Source organism: Anas platyrhynchos, chromosome 1 (genome assembly GCF_047663525.1).
Source record: "Anas platyrhynchos isolate ZD024472 breed Pekin duck chromosome 1, IASCAAS_PekinDuck_T2T, whole genome shotgun sequence".
Classification (NCBI taxonomy): Eukaryota; Metazoa; Chordata; class Aves; order Anseriformes; family Anatidae; genus Anas; species Anas platyrhynchos.
Window position 1 is genome coordinate 207,027,423 of NC_092587.1, and position 16,422 is coordinate 207,043,844.

The following is a 16,422-nucleotide window of genomic DNA, read 5'->3' on the forward strand; positions in this document are numbered from 1 at the left end:
ATAGTGGGCAGTGCCCCAGTATGGTCTAATTTCCTACTACAGAAGTATCTCCTAGGTCCAGTGACTGGATTTACCATAGAGAAGAATGGAGAAAACCATTAGGTTTGCCCTTGTATGCCTTGGTCTGGCAGCCACAGAAATAGGGGTTAATAGCAATTTCCACCTCACAGCTGAGGTGGTAAAGATAAATTTATTACCACGAGACATCGAGATACAACAGACTTCTGGGACATCTGAGAGGATATCTGCTAATGTGTCTGTGTTTGGCTTTGTAATATTGAGTTTATTTTTATTGTGCAACATATTATGATTTTAATTAAACATTTCATGTCTCACTGGTTATGAAGAGAGGACAGCCAGCACCATTTCACCTCTGTTATTCCCTTGGAGAAATGCTGCAAGCACACTCCTTGCAAAATTTATTATTATTTGCATTACAGATCCATTCTCACAATAAAAATTGTGTGTATTGCCAGCATGCTGCAGCATTGCCAGCCATAAATCACAGGAGGCTATAAACCCGTCGCCCAATAAACTATCAGGAGAAAATCATGCCTGCTGGGAGAGCATCATAAATGGAAAAGATCATTTACTTCACACACTATTTTCACTCGTACGTCTCATGCTGTTTACGCACGGGGAGCTCGGGCTCCGGCGGCTCCCGATTGATTGGCTGCGAGGCCAGGACGGGCCAGTCCTCGGGGCGCCTTATAAGCGCTGCCCTCCCCACGCTGCGTGGACACGGGCTCTTCCTCTGCACCGCAGGTCGTAAGGCACACGGGCCTCGCCACCGCACCTGGTAAGTTCCCTGGGCAATTAGCATCCTCTTCATCACCAGCACATCGCACTCCCTCTTTTCCTAGTGCAGCGGCTGTGGTTTATGGGGCAGGACCCCTCGTGGGTGGGGATGTGCACCCCCAAAGCACTGCTGGGGATGTCCACAGCACTGCAGGGGTCCTGTGGGACTGGGAGTGCTGGGTGGGGTGGGTGGCTGCAATGTCAGCACTGCTGGGGAGTGCTGGCATGCAGCAGAGCTGAGATACCACTGGGGATGACCCAGCCATTGCAGCACTGCTCGCTGCTGTGTGATGGGCTTCGTGCACAGGTCAGGCTGTGCTCCCCCTGTCTGATGGCCCAGCTCAGCCGGTGGGAATGGCATGTTCCTGTTCTTGCCTTTAAAGTCAACAGGAATTTGGCTTTGTGGGTGCTGTGTCACCAGAGCCCCTTTGCTAAGAGTCCTCTGCTGAGCGGCTGACCCTCCATTCCATTCAGATGCTCAAAACCAGATGTCTTGGTCTCATCCTTCCCCAGCCCCCGCGCTTGCCTAGGCTGAGGAGATGCCCTTAAAACACCAAGACTTTGCTGAAGCTCCTGCATGAAAATCAAGGTCAGACACAGACAAGAAGGTGGCCTTTGAGTGATGGAGAGTGAAGGAGGGTGGTGCAGCTGGATTGTGCCCTGAGCAGGAGCACCGTTTTCTGTTGCTCCTAGGCTGGCTACAAATTCTGCTCAGGTGCTGCCATTAATCTTTAAATTCATACCCTCCTGTATGGGCATTGGCTTCCTTGTCAGGGCTGCAGTGTGAAAAGTGCAATTGCTGCCCCTGCAATAGTCAGCTGGGACATGTAACATATGTGTGTGTTATATGGTATCTATACAAGTAATAAACATATTATATATGTAAATGTACATAAACATGCATATGTGCTTTTATATTTTATGTATTGTAAGTATTTTATACATTTGTACATATTTATTTACTTGTATACATACATATATACACACATAAAACATGGAGGGGAAAAAATGCTTGGAATGAGATTCCTCTCTGTAACCCGTAGGAGCACACAGCAAAGCAGACACAGCTCAGGGAATAGCAGAGCTGCTGAAGCCAATTTCTTTTAGTGTTGTGTAGCATGGTAGGAGTTCCAGTATCAAAGTCAGTTCTGCATGGAGGCTTTCTTGCAGGAGAAGAATCCCTGACAGGCCCATTTGGTCATGACCAAACCTGGTTGGCAACCCCGCCCAGAGCAGGGGGGTTGAAATTAGATGATCTTTAAGGTCCTTTTCAACCCAGACCGTTCTATGATTCAATGATTCATTCTATGATCAGTCCTTTCTTTCCCAGTGTGCACTGTCTCTCCTTTTTATCTACTTCCATAACCCTGGAAAACTGTTGAATTTCAGTATCTCTGAGAGTCCTGGATATCTACCATATGCTGCTGCAAAGGACACAGTTAGACAGACATAGATGCATATGTACACTTTTATTTTTTATTTTTTATTTTAACCTGGTCTCCAAATGAGACCGAATTGCATGAGTCTGCAGATTAATTCTCACTGATTGGATGCTGTGGCATCAGCAGAAAGAGACAGGTCTTACCTGTTGCTGCCAACTGGGACCCGAGGTTCCCCTGCACAGCTTCCTTTGCCAACCTGTACCACTGTCGATGTGGAAGGGAAAGCACCAGCTGCCCTGTGGCGGGCAGCTTCACCCACCTCTGTGCTGCCTCTTGCTCTGACAAGGTCCTCCTGTGCCTTGTCCCTTTGGCAACGGGCAGCAGGGCTGTGTGCCAGCCGAGGGAATTCGTGATGCTGATGTGTGACTTTGCAGTGATGACTGAGTGGAAAGGAAATGGCTATGGGGCTCTCCCGCACTTGCCATCAGCTGCATTCTGCTTTTGACCCAGAGCAGGAAGATGTTTATTCTTGCCAAGCTTTGGGATTTATTTGAGGTTTGGATCAGGTTACAGGCTGAGAGTCTAATGGAGCAAAATTATATTAGGAACATAATAAATATGTTGTGGAGGATATGTGTGTTTATTCAAAAATGAAATGTGTTGTGGTAAATCCTCTTGCTCATAATTCAGGTACTTTTTGACTTGCTTTTTTCATATCCTACAGAAAGTACAGTAAGTCTGAAGCCACAAATATTTATTTTCCTTTAAATGGCTCTTGTTTTCCACATCTGTTGCTTTTCCCCATCCACCCAAAGAGCCTTTCAGTCACAGAAGGCCCAGAGAGGGTTCAGGAAACCCATTAGCCTCTCAAGCATCCTAGGGTGCATTGTTGTTCATGCAGTGTAGGTATCCGGATAGTGTTGAGAAGGTTGAATCCTACAAGAGGACTGAAACCTATGGTAAGAGCACATGCTCAAAAGCTAGGAGGAAAACTCAGGTTGGAGTGACTTCAGATCTTTAGTCCAATATCCTGTTCAGAGCAGGGCCAGCTAGAAGGTCAGATGAGGCTGCTCAAGGCTTTATCCAGTTAGGTCTTCAAAATTTCTAAGATTATATCACCTCCCTGGGTGACCTGTTCCAATGCTTGACCATTGTCACAGAGGAACAATTCTCCTTATATCCAGTCTAAACTTCACTTGTTTCAACTTACATATATATATATATATATATATATATATATATATATATTTGTATCCTCCTGTCACACACTGCTATGCAGAACATTCTTGATAGCTTCCCTGTAGGTAGGGGAAAGTTGATTTCACATCTCTGAGAGGTCTTCTACAGGCTGAACAAACCTCTTCCCTTGACCTCTCAGTCTGGATCCTTGCTCTTGAATTGAGATCAGTGATGTCTAATTGCCTAATTCTCTGTTATATCTAGTCATCCGTTTCCAATCTTGATATCTCAACGTAACACCAAGATGTAATTTTCATGATTTTCAGGTCCTTCAATCTCTAGCGAGCACCAAAACCAAGCCAGTTTCTTAGCAGCTTAGTCTTGGTTGGGGTGACTGCAGAAAAAACATTTGTTTACTCAGCAGAGCAATTCAACCTGTGGAATTTGTGGACAAACGTAAAGTAGTAGCACTCAACCAAAAGATTTTAACTTTCTTTTTAAGAAAAACAAAATCTCTTTATTTTGAAGAATAAATGTTCATTCTTTTCCTTCATTTTATAGTTTAATGGACAGCTGAGAGTGTAGTCACATGTGACACTATGATAATTCTAATGATGGCTTAAACAGCACAGAGGCATTTGCACAGGTTGGTGGGGAGGTGGAGGGATGTGGGGCTTGTCATTACCCAGTTCTGTATTCAGTGGAGAGTCCAACTATGTGGAGTTTCTGTTGTTGATTTGTTTTAGGTATAGGTCATGTGAGATCTGAGCTGGGATGGAGCATGACTCACATACCACGTGGGAATTCAATGGCTCCTTCTATCAGCCTTCAGCTTTCCTCATGATGGGCATCCCAGGCCTGGAAGCCCTTCACCACTGGATCTCCATCCCTTTCTGTGCACTCTACTTTATTGCTCTCTTGGGAAACTGCCTGATCCTATTCATCGTAAAGAAGACCCAAAGTCTTCATGAACCAATGTACTACTTCCTCTCCATGCTGGCAGTCACTGACCTGGGCTTGGTTTTATGTACATTGCCTACTACTCTGGGCATTTTTTGGTTTAATATCCGAAGGATTGGGTTTGATGCTTGCCTCACTCAGATGTACTTCATCCATATACTGTCCTTCATCGAATCCTCTGTGCTGCTGGCAATGGCGTTTGACCGCTTCATTGCCATCTCCCATCCACTGAGATATCCATCCATACTGACCAAGGCAACTGTCATAAAAATAGGTCTAGCAATTATATTGAGAGGCATGGTCTCCCTCCTTCCCATACCCTTCTTGCTCAAAAGATTAACCTATTGTGGTAAGACTGAGCTTTCTCATTCATTTTGCTTCCATCCTGATATCATGAACCTAGCATGTGCAGATATAAAGGTCAATGTCTTCTATGGTATGATTATTCTCTTATCAACTGTGGGGATGGACTTAATCTTCATTGTGCTGTCCTACATCCTGATCATTAAAACTGTTATCAGCCTTGCAACTAAGGAGGAGTGTCTCAAGGCTTTGAATACATGTGTCTCCCACATCTGTGCTGTCCTAATATTCTTCATCCCAATGATCGGACTGTCCATGATTCATCGCTTTGGAAAGAACATTCCTCCTCTAGTTAAAACTTTGGTGGCCTACACTTACCTTATAATTCCCCCTGCTCTCAACCCCATTATCTACAGTATAAAATGTAGCCATATCCGTGAGGCTTTGTTCAGGGCACTGTGGAGGAAGAGTGAATCTGACTGGTAGCTTCTTCCACCAGTTCTGCCAGACAGTGCTAGTGGACTTGTTTCTTGGTCAGAGTTAGTGGACCGGTTTCTTTCCCCATGCAGCATCCATGGGGATCACTGCCAGACAAAGGAACCACAGATCCACTCAGACAATGTCCCTCAACCCAAAGCTGTGATCTTCATGTTTTGTCCTAGCATGATCTTTCATCCATTCCAACAGCCTGTAAGCACCCCAAGTATTTATGATAGTGATATACACAAATGGAAGCCCCAATTTGAGGGAGACAATTACAGGAAAATAGTCTTCTCTTTCAAGCTACACAGTGGGGTGGATCAAGGAATATCTGCAAAGCATGTTATGTATGTTATGCAAACTCTAGTAGACAGTGTGTAAACTTGACTTGGACTCCCTTGAATGGGCTGATTGCGCCCTCACCAAATGTCACCAGATAGCTAAAGACATCAAACTCCACTGGAGCTCCACTTGGCTTGAGCCAAGAGCTTGAAGCCACTCTGAATATCTCAGCCATTTTGTTCAGCTGGGAACACTCCACAAGATGGAGCTCAGTTCCAAAGTTTGGAAAAGTTCAATACAGAAAATTTTCTGAAGGTCATGTTAAGTGAGCCCTCAACACTCTCTTATTTTTAATTCTTAAAAATAAGCTCAATCTTCATCTGTGTCTCTAAACTGCCATACACATCTACAGTGTTAAAAACCATGCTGCTTTTGCACCTTGTTTTTATTTCACTGGACCTTACTGTCTTACCAAGTCTAATGTTCCAGCCATTGTCTTGCATTGAATGTAATGTATGTGTACAATATCTTCAATAAAAGACATGTATTCATTGTAGAAGCTCAAAAGATGAGATGAAGTCTTTTTTTTTTTTCTTTTTTTTTTTTTTTTCCCTTCTTTATTTCTGTTTATATGATGCAGAAATTATAGGTTGGAGTTGCTTACAATCTTCAGGATTAGCTATTATTCTAGAGCATAGGATTGTATTAGATATGCTTCAAGATGGTACCTTGGGGCTCTTGGTGAAAAAGAAGGGTTTCAAAACTGTAATAGGAATGGTTAATCTTCCTGGCATGATGGATCATGTACTACAACTACACATCTGAGAGCCACCAGGCACCAAATGTACCCCTCAGAGAGATGGGAAGTGAAGGCCCCTAGGGGAAGGTCACAGATAGGAGCTAACAGCATCTCCCAGCATTTTTTCCCTCTGCTGTGGGATGGGTCTCAGCCAGCAGAACAGAAAGATTTCACAACCCTCCTGGCTTGCTTCCTCCCACAGACAGAGCAGAAATACCCCAAATCTTTCATGCCTCCAAAAGATGGAGCTGTATTTTCATTGGTCTTAAGCCATATTGTTGGTCTTAAGCCATATTGCACTACAATATGATAAGGACATAAAACTATTAGAGAGTGTCCAAAGGAGGGCTGCAAAGATGGGGAAGGGTCTCGAGGGCAAGATGCACAAGGAGGAGCTGAAGTCACTTTGTTTGTTCAGCCCACAGAAGAGGAGGCTGGGGGGAGGCCTCATGGCGGCCTGCAGCCCCCTCACGAGGGGAGGCCTCATGGCGGCCTGCAGCCCCCTCACAAGGGAGGCCTCAGGGCGGCCTGCAGCTCCCTCACGAGGGGAGGCCTCATGGCAGCCTGCAGCTCCTCCACTTACGAAGGGAGTGGAGGGGACAGCGCTGAGCTCTGCTCTCTGGGGACAGTGACAGGACCCGAGGGGACAGCATGGAGCTGGGACAGGGGAGGGTGAGGCTGGGGGTTAGGGAAAGGTTCTGCACCCAGAGGTGGTTGGGCACTGGGACAGGCTGCCCAGGGCACGGCACTGAGCTGCTGGAGTTCAGGGAGCATGTGGACAATGCTCTCAGACATCGAGTTTGATTTTGGGGTAGTCCTCTGGGGAGCCAGGAGTCGGACTCGATGATCCTTGTGGGTCCCTTCCAACTCTATGATTCCATGATATTTTGGGTAGCTTGAAAGAAGAAATGTTCAGTATTCACCTTGGAAGAGTGAAGCAGCAAAGGGTTTAGGGACAGGATTGAACACTGGAGCTGGGCCATCTCTGCCTGTTGCTAAGCACTTCATATTTCAGATGAATATTCATATTTCAGGGTTGGTGTCTTTCTTTGTTCTGCTTTACTCAACACTGCATCTAGAATAAAAAGAGAAAAGAATAATGAGGGAAACTCTCCGTAAATAAATAAATAAATAGAAAGAAGAAGGGAAGATTCTGAAGTGGAGTATTCCCAGGACACTCTTTGCTTTGTGTTGAGCTAATTATTTTGCTGAGGATCCCTTTGGGACCTTTGCTGAGGATCCCTTTGGGCCCTTGCACAAGGTGAAATATTTTTCAGTAGAACACCATCATAACCTCGGCCTGGACAGTAGGCACAGCAGCTCCTTCTTGCACTGACACTCTTTGCTCAAAGTATATAAGGTCCAGCACCTAAGGCATGGTGCTGGTAGCCAGCTGTTATCAGAGGACTAAGGGAACAAAGAAAGCTTTCAGCAGAAAAGCCTAGAAAAGAGCTTTGCTGGGGAGATGCTCAGCTCACAGGATCCTTGCACAGTACTACTCCCAGGCTGAAAACTTCCAGAGAGTTTCTCCCTGGACTAGTGTGTTTCTTGACTACAACTGTTCTCAGAAGCAGCAAATCTGCCACGGCAAGCAAACGTGTATTTGTGTGGCACTGAAGAGCCTGAGGAAAACATGTAGGAGATGTATTAGCACAACTGGAGACCACAGCAGAGTGAATCTTGCAGTGCATTTGGTGCACTTTCATCACCCAGTTCATCAGAGCTTCATCTGTCTCCCTGTTTGCTTCCCAGCTGGTGCAGCTGAAGGGTACCAAGCAGATGTTCAGGATCTGAGAACCTTTATAAGGTACTGTCTTTTAGGAACATATGTTCAAAGATCTTTGTGGCTGCCTCTAGGAATGTGAAAGTTAATTGTGGTTTAAAAACTGATGTGAGAAAAAAGATAGATGAGCCACTTAAACCTGCTAATTCCTATTCTGTGATGCCCTGAGCTCTGCACTTTGTTCCATGCTTACAGTACTTGCCAACAGATCTATTTCCTAGGAGGCAGAGGAAGAGCCATGTGAGATATATCACAGGTATGTCTTAATGAGGAGAGGGAGAGGGAAAGGGAGAGGGAGAGGGAGACGGAGAGGGAGAGGGAGACGGAGAGGGAGAGAGGGGGGAGTGGGAGAGGAAGGTTTAAGAGAAGGAGGGTAAAGAAAGAAGGGAAGGAAAGCCATATACATGTATAGTTGTGGAGCCTTGCTGCACACCCTGCCATGCTCTAAGCCTTTGTCTACACCATAACTGGAAGAGGAGTAAGGACAGTTCTCTGTCCTGGGGACACCTCAGACACATCCACATATGTCCTTTCTCCCTCCCTAGGCAGGGTGGCTGTACTCCACCGCCTGGTGGGCATCAGCCCTGGCCAGTGCTGTCCCCTTACCTGGGGCAGGGCCAGCAGCCAGCAGCCGGGGCTGTCCCTGGAGGCAAGGAACAGGCTGATGGTGTGGCTGACAGTAGGATGAGGATCAAGCCGTGTTCTGCTTATTGTAGCGCAGGTTGGTCTGACTGAGCAGAGCAAGTGCCTGCTCAGAGCAACTGATTTAGCCAGGACCTGTGTGTATTTGTAAACAGAAAGCAGCTGAGTTACAAGCAGGTACAGCTGCTTGCAAGTGATGACAACCAGCTAGGAAAAAAAAAATAAAAATCCACAAACCATCGGTTAAGATGAAATATTAACTTTGTTTAAAAAAAAAAAAAAAAAAAAAAAAGCTTAATGTTTCTTTTCTCGTTTCCCTCTCAAGTAATATTTTAGCTTGATGTGTACTTTTTTGAGGAGGGGGAATGAAAAGGAAAAACAAATGCAGTCAATATGACTTTCTAGGGTTTTAAAGAGGAAGAGTTCAAATGAAAAATTCTAATCAGCTCTAGTAACTGGAGAAGACAAGTATCAACAACACTAGGCTCTGTATTAAGAATATTGGCACATTTCCCAGAAGTACTCATCTTTTGAAATCTGCACACATGGATCAAAATCCTTGGGAGACATCATCCCAGAGGTAAAAAGCTCCAAGACACTGAATCAGAGGGTTGTGAGGGAGGTCATGGTGCAGCTACCAAAATGCAGCAATTCACAACAAGGAGTTGCAATTACTAACGCTAATTAAAATATAGAAGAGGTAAAAAATCTTGCAAGTTGGGTTTTATACAGTTTGATAGGGTGCTGGAATAGGTTCCATATCCACATTTTGAGTCTCCAGGGGCATCTGGTACAGTACCTGCAACCATCCTGAGCAGACTTCACTCAGCCTGGTAGCCCTCTGTAGGTGGCTCCTCCTGATTAGGTTTTGCACCCAGAGGACACCCCCTGCCCTTTGCTCAGGAGAACACATTGTACCACAGGAGTGTCATGGGGCTGCAGGCTGCTCTGGAGGAGAACACAAACAGAAAAGTTCATCTCTGAGCTCATCTTCTTCCTTAATTCTTTTGACCCTACTGGCAGGTGTCCCCACAGATCTTGCAGCACCTATGTTTAGCTCAGCATATTTCCTTGAAGTCATCAGGCCAAATCCATCAGAAGTGTCCTTATGTGTAACCCTTTGGGACAATTTACATAGATATCATCTGGTGGAAATGAGTGGAGTTCACCTCTGCAGCAAACTGGTCCCAGCTCGTTAAGAAAACAGGTATCATTAAGATAGCCTTTCATGAGTGTTTCTTTTCAGAACATTTGAAATCATTGGAGACTTTGAAAAATAAGGAAATGGCTCAAGGGGCTTTTGAGGAGGTACATGTATGTATTCCCCTCTCACTGTCACATTAGAGGTGGGAGCAGTGGAGAGGATTATTCGGTGGAGAAGACTGCTGCATTGCCTGGGAATGCCAGCTTCATCCTGGGAAGTTGGTCTCAGACAAATTTTGGCTCAGTGGGACAAGTTTGGTTAATGTTTATGAATATTTATTGAGATAAAGTAAATAAATAGCAGCAACTCTGGCTGCTGCTACTGGTCCTCTGGCTTGGATGGTTCTACTGTCTCCATGTGCCCACTCCTTGCCAAATGCAGTTGCTAGTGGGAGTATCAGCCAGGAAAAATAAATCTGCATTCACCGGTGTTTGTAAAGGTACAGATCCAGTTTTCATCCCTACAAAAAGCAAACTCCTTATGTACCTGGTCTTCTTTACACAAGGTGTTCAAAATTGTTGGTTGCTTCTGAAAACCTCGGTGCATCTATCAATGCCAAAGAGCTAATGATGAACTGAAACATCCAGGGATTATTTACTTTGTGTGTGTGTCTCTCCCAGCCACATTCTCTCAAAAGAAATGAATAGGATGGCAGATTTTTCGCAATGAGATTCATACTATAATTACACTTCAGTGGCTGGCAGGTAAGTTGGCTCAGATGCTTGTTGGCAATTACTGAAGCAGTTTGTTCATTCCACTTGCATCTTCACATAAGTGGTTTGCTGAAAAAATCATTTCTAGAATAGCTTTCAGGCAACTTGATGGTAACAGTCTGCCTACGTTGTTTTTAAAACGTGTATAAAAAGCTAGTGTATGAGCTTTATTTATCAAAGATTCAAGATGGAAAAACCCCACATCAGGGAAATAAACTATGATTGCTATTTTAGGGCAAGTGCTTCATCACAGATGTGCAGCAAAAAAAAATTTTATTGCAACCAAATGTTACTTTTAAAATCATTAGTATTAATAGCCTGTATTAAAATATTCTGCATCCATGTTTTACACAGATAGTACAGGAAATCCATTATCAGAAAGCTCAGTAATGCTGCAGATAGCAGTTCTGTGGGAGTCAGGCAGGGTCCGTGCCTCTGTCCCTGGTCCTCTGGGGCTGCCCCAGGCAGGCTGTGATGTGCGGCTCTGGGGCTGTAACACCGATGTTGCTTCAGCAATTGGCGCTCTCTCCCAACACTTTTAAATCCTAGCATTTTTTAAAATCTAATCCCTGAGAATAAAAGGGCACCTAAAGCAAATGCTTTTGCATATCTTCCTGATCCCTGATCATTCTACTTGTGCCACAACACTACTGGAAAGTTTATAGATACAGAATAAGGTGAATAATCATCAGATTTTTCTCTCTGCAGTTGTTCTGATATTTCCATCTGTGTTTTCAGACACAAAAGGATGAATCCCCAATTTATGTGCACAAACAAACAAATACGTGCATCTCGGTGTTCGTGCTGCAGTACTTGGGAGTGGAGGACCGTGGGAGGCAGCACAGGCAGTTTTACAGAGTACGTTTCTGACAGGGCAGAACAGCACATATGGAAAAACTCAAGCAGAACTGAAGTTTAACAGGAAGCACTAAAAAAGGTTTGTTTTTTTTTTTAATGTTGCCAAAAAAAAAAGAAAGAAAGAAAGAAGAAAAAAAAAAAAAGAGAGAAAACAAGTTCAGCTGTTGGGTTTATCATTTAAAATGTTGATTTAGCAGTGTTTTGAATTTAAAAGAATTCAAGCAATTCCTGTTCAGGGCTGCTCAGCATGCATCGCTGTATTTAGCCATACTGGGCTAAAGAAGAAAGAGAGGAGCTCTCTGTATTAGTACGGCAACTATAAGATACCACTGCATCTCACAGTCACAGCCCCGTGGGATTCATGGCCATGGGAAAGGATTTATAATGCTGCTGTTTCTTTTTCCCTTGCAGTGGAGGACGTGCCATGGCATAGCATGACTGCACTTCACACTGTGTGCCATGCCCTTCCCCAACAGCTCTGACCTCAGCCCAGCCTCCTTCATCTTGGCCAGCATCCCAGGGCTGGAGGCTGCCCATTTCTGGGTGGCGATCCCTCTGTGCTCCGTGTACATCATGGCTGTAGCAGGCAACTGTGCAGTGCTGTTCATTGTGAAGACAGAGCCCAGCCTGCACGTTCCAATGTATTTCTTCCTCTGCATGCTGGCTGCCATCGACCTGGCCTTGTCCACGTCCACAGTGCCACGTGTCCTTGCCTTCTACTGGTTCAACACCAAGGAGATCAGCTTCAGTGCCTGCCTCATCCAGATGTTCTTCATACACACCCTCTCGGCCATTGAGTCCACCATCCTCCTGGCCATGGCTGTGGACCGCTATGTGGCAATCTGCCACCCACTGAGACATGCTGCCATCCTCACCAATGCCACAACAGTGAAAATAGGGCTGGCAGCCATGGCCAGAGGAGTCCTCTTCTTCTTGCCCTTGCCTTTGCTCCTCCTGCCCCTTCCCTTCTGCAACTCGCGGGAGCTGTCACACTCCTTCTGCCTGCACCAGGACGTGATGAACCTGGCCTGCGCCAACACTACCCCCAGTGTGGTGTACGGCCTCACCGCCATCCTGCTGGTCATGGGATTGGACGCCCTCCTCATCTGCCTCTCCTACCTCCTGATCCTCAAGTCTGTCTTGCGGCTGGCTTCATGGAGGGAGAGGCTCAAGGTGTTCAGCACCTGCATTGCCCATATCTGTGTGGTCCTGGCCTTCTACGTGCCGCTGATCGGGCTGTCCGTGGTGCACAGGTTTGGGAAGGACCTGGCTCCACTCGTCCATATCATCATGGGGAACATGTACATTCTGGTGCCTGCCATGCTCAACCCCATCATCTATGGGGTGAGGACCAAACAGATACAAAGGAGGATCCTGAATTTAATTCACATCTCCAACAACAGAACTGCCCAGTGACTTCTGTGCAGCTGTCATCTCCTGTTTCCTCACAAAGCCTCAACTTGTTTTACACTCAGGGTCTTTGGAGCAGGGGCTGTCCTCTGTGCAGCACCCAGCACGTGGTAGGAGACTCAAAGGTGCTACCACAAGGTGAAAGGTAAATAGCAATTGTAAACTCCTTTCAAGAGTGCTTATTCCACCAAGCCTAGAGTGAATCTGTTACAATGATCTGAATCCAACCCTGATCCAGGAGGTAATGTAATGGGAAGTCTTTAAAAGACGTTTAGATGTAGAGCTTAGAGATATGGTTTAGTGGGGACTGTTAGTGTTAAGTTAGAGGTTGGACTCGATGATCTTGAGGTCTCTTCCAACCTAGAAATTCTGTGATTCTGTGATACTGTGGGAAAGAAAAATGGATCAGCAAACTAATAAAAAGTCTTGATGTTGCACTTTGTTCCCTTCTCTCCCATAGAATTTGCAGAGCTGAGTGAATACTACAGGTGTTGTGTTTTTTTTTGGAATTATTTGGTTACTTCATGGTTTGTGCTTGTAACATGTTCATTTTCCAATAATATTTTAGCAACATTTTTGGCCAAACCTTTATCTGTCGGAACTATCTTTAAGTAAAATAATTATAGTCAGTAACATTATAGACGCAGATGTACACTTAAGAAATCCTCCACCTCTGGTCTTGTTCTGACATTCTGGGCATCCAGCTAAGGCAGCTCAGCCACCTTGTAGCAGACACTCTGGAAAAACTTCAGGCACAGAGTTATTGGAAATGATTTTGAACATAATTTCCATTAATAATTACATTTAAGAAAATGACAGTCTCACAAGAGAAAAAATAACAAGTTATAAATATAAGTGATATTACCCAGCCTAAGGAAGCACTGTTTCCAAGCTGAAGGTTGTTCTGTACTTTTGACATGTACCTTTTGACTCCATGCATACGTATTTCATTTTTTTTTTTCCTTTTATTTCCAAGGTATTCCACATGAAATTAAGATACCTCACAGCCCTTTCTCCCTAAAGGAGAAAAGACTTCTCATGACTTTTCTACCAGTGGGACACTACTACAAAAATCTCCTAATGCTATGGAAGTCAACAAGTCTTAGGGCCAATGAAAATAGGCCCTAAGGTGTGAAAGATAGCCTAGATGATTCTGTGATTCAAAATGCATTTGTTTTGACAGGCCTTCATCAACCCATAGGCTCATACATCAAAAAGTAACATTCCAACAGTGTTTTTCTGGGGAATGAAGAAGGAAAAAACATTATATCTAACATTTTTCAGTGACACCATTTCATATTTTGTAAAAAGGTTAAAGATCCTGGGAAGGGATGTTAGAATCGTAGAATCATTTAGGTTGGAAAAAATTTCTAAGACCATCAAGTCCAACTGTTAAGCCAGCCCTGCCAAGTCTACCGCTAAACCATGTCCCTAAGCCCCGCATCTATGTGTCTTTTGGAAACCTCCAGGGATGGTGACTCAACCACTTCCCTGGGCAGCCGGTTCCAATGCCTCCCAACCCTTTCAGTGAAGAATTTTTTCCTAATATACAACCTAAACCTCCCCTGGTGCAACTTGAGGCCGTTTCCTCTTGTCCTATCACTTGCTGCTTGGGAGAAGAGACTGATCCCTACCCTGTCACAACCTCCTTTGAGGTAGTTGTAGGCAGTGATAAGGTCTCCCCTCAGCCTCTTTTTCTCTAGGCTAAATAACCCTGGTTCTCTCAGCGATTCCTCATAAGACTTGTTCTCTAGACCCTTCACCAGCTTTCTTGCCCTAAATATGTTGTGTAATAGGATTATGTTTTATAATAGGATTATACTGTATATATGTTATATAATAGGATTTTGCAATGAAACATACAGATTTAAAGGTGTTCTCATCTCTTTTTTTCCTAATACATTGAAAATGTTCATGATCTTTGTCTTCCCTTCTTTCTATTTATGAAGCTGAAAAAAAAATAGGAAGAAAAAAACCCAACAACAACAAAACAACAACAAACAAGCAATCTCTTCTTTTTCCTCTTGGTTTCAACTCTTGTCTTGTTATTGACTATTGTAAACAGTGTTCTTCATCCTTGAAGTAGCTGTGGAGTCTACCTCCTTGGAGAGCTTCAAAAGCCATCTGGGATGCATTGCCGTGGGCAGGGACGTGTTTGCTGCTCCCACACACCGACCCTGCAGCAGCCCCTGGAATTCCTCCGGTGAGAGGGCTGTGTGATCTCTAGTTTGAACACACTGGCTGTCGGCACACAACTGAGTTACAGAGAGCAAGTCATTTGTGCACAAAACCCTGCACGTGAGGATGACCAGAGCAGCACCGGGTACTTTTCAGAAAGCTGATCCACACTCCATCAGGAGGCCCAGGTGCTCTTGAAGGCAGATGTCTCTATCAGTAGGAGACTCTTACAGAATCACAGGGTAACTCAGGTTGGAAGGGACCTCGGGATATCTGTAATCCAAACTGCTGCTCAAAGCAGGGGCAGCTCTGGGGTCAGGCAGTGTAGGACAGGGCTTTATCCAGCTGGCTATTGAAAGCTTCCAAGAACGGATGTTGCACAACCACCCTGGACCTCTATTACAGTGCTTGACTGTCCTTACTGTGGAGAAGTTTCTCTTTATATCCAATTTGACCCTATCTTGTTTCAACTTATGCTTGTTGTCTCCCATCCTTTTGCCATGCCACATTGTGAGGAGCCTGGGTCCATATTTCTGACAGCTTCTTCGTGGGTAGAAGAAGGCTGCTCTTCTGCTCTTGGGTTGTGCCAAAGCCTTTTTTTTCTCCAAACTGAACAACCACATTTTCCCAAGCCTGTCCTCATGGAGCATTGCTCCAGCCTCAGCCATCCTGATAGCCATCAGATGCACATGGTCCCCTTTGTCAATGTTCTTGTTTTTATGTTGGGGCCCAAAACTAGATGCATTATCTACATACGGCTTAGCAAGTGCTGACTACACGAGTGGGTAATCCCTTGAGGGCATGGCATATCACTCCTTGGAAAGGTCAGTCCAGAGCCCAAAACAATGAACACTGAAAGGGACTACTAGAGAAGGAGGAAAGAACAAAACAAAAATTACAGAGCATGTGGTGGTGGTTTTACCTTGGTAGGCAGCCGAACTCCACCACAACTGCTCTATCACTCCCCCTCCTCAGAAGAGGAGGGGAAGAAGAAAAGGAAAGAAACAACTCACGGGTTGAGATAAGGATAGTTTAAAGGAAAAATATAATTATTAAGGAAAAGTTATTAATAATTAAAAAAAAATAACTGAAGGGAAAAAAAAGGAAAGGGGAAAAGAGGAAAAAACAGCAAGCAAAGGCTGTGTGGAAGTGCAGAGGAAGGAAATTACTCTCTGCTTCCCACCACTGAGTGATGCTTGACCACGTCCTTGCAGCAGGGCCTTGCAGCTACACATGCAGAGCCCTGCACACCTGAGAGCTTTGTCACTGTGCTGTCTGTGGTGTGTAGCATGGGTTTATCACTGAGGTACCTGGTGCATTCACCAGCACCCGTTCAGATTACACATGGGAAGTTTGTGGGGTGGTGCTTTGGGGGATATTAAATCCAGGATAATCCAGGACGGACCTTTATGCCTACCTGTCCAGCACAGTTCTGTGTGCTGCACCAAGGG

The 16,422-nt window shown here is 44.8% G+C and overlaps 2 protein-coding genes across 2 annotated transcripts; both read left to right on the forward strand.

The window, feature by feature from the left end:
- Positions 1-657: 657 nt before the first annotated feature.
- LOC101795080 (olfactory receptor 51E2) lies at positions 658-16,076 on the forward strand. Its single transcript, XM_013102446.5, has 2 exons — positions 658-799; positions 11,795-16,076. The coding sequence occupies exon 2, from the start codon at positions 11,843-11,845 to the stop codon at positions 12,797-12,799; it is 957 nt and encodes a 318-aa protein (XP_012957900.3). The 5' UTR covers positions 658-799; positions 11,795-11,842; the 3' UTR covers positions 12,800-16,076.
- LOC106014252 (olfactory receptor 51G2-like) lies at positions 663-5,929 on the forward strand. Its single transcript, XM_005022561.6, has 2 exons — positions 663-799; positions 4,106-5,929. Exon 2 carries the CDS (start codon positions 4,134-4,136, stop codon positions 5,106-5,108), a length of 975 nt encoding a protein of 324 aa, XP_005022618.1. The 5' UTR covers positions 663-799; positions 4,106-4,133; the 3' UTR covers positions 5,109-5,929.
- Positions 16,077-16,422: the final 346 nt, after the last annotated feature.

Excerpts from the sequence above, each read along its gene's own strand:
- LOC106014252 (XM_005022561.6), top strand. The coding sequence starts at position 4,134 with ATGGAGCATGACTCACATACCACGTGGGAATTCAATGGCTCCTTCTAT.
- LOC101795080 (XM_013102446.5), top strand. The coding sequence starts at position 11,843 with ATGCCCTTCCCCAACAGCTCTGACCTCAGCCCAGCCTCCTTCATCTTG.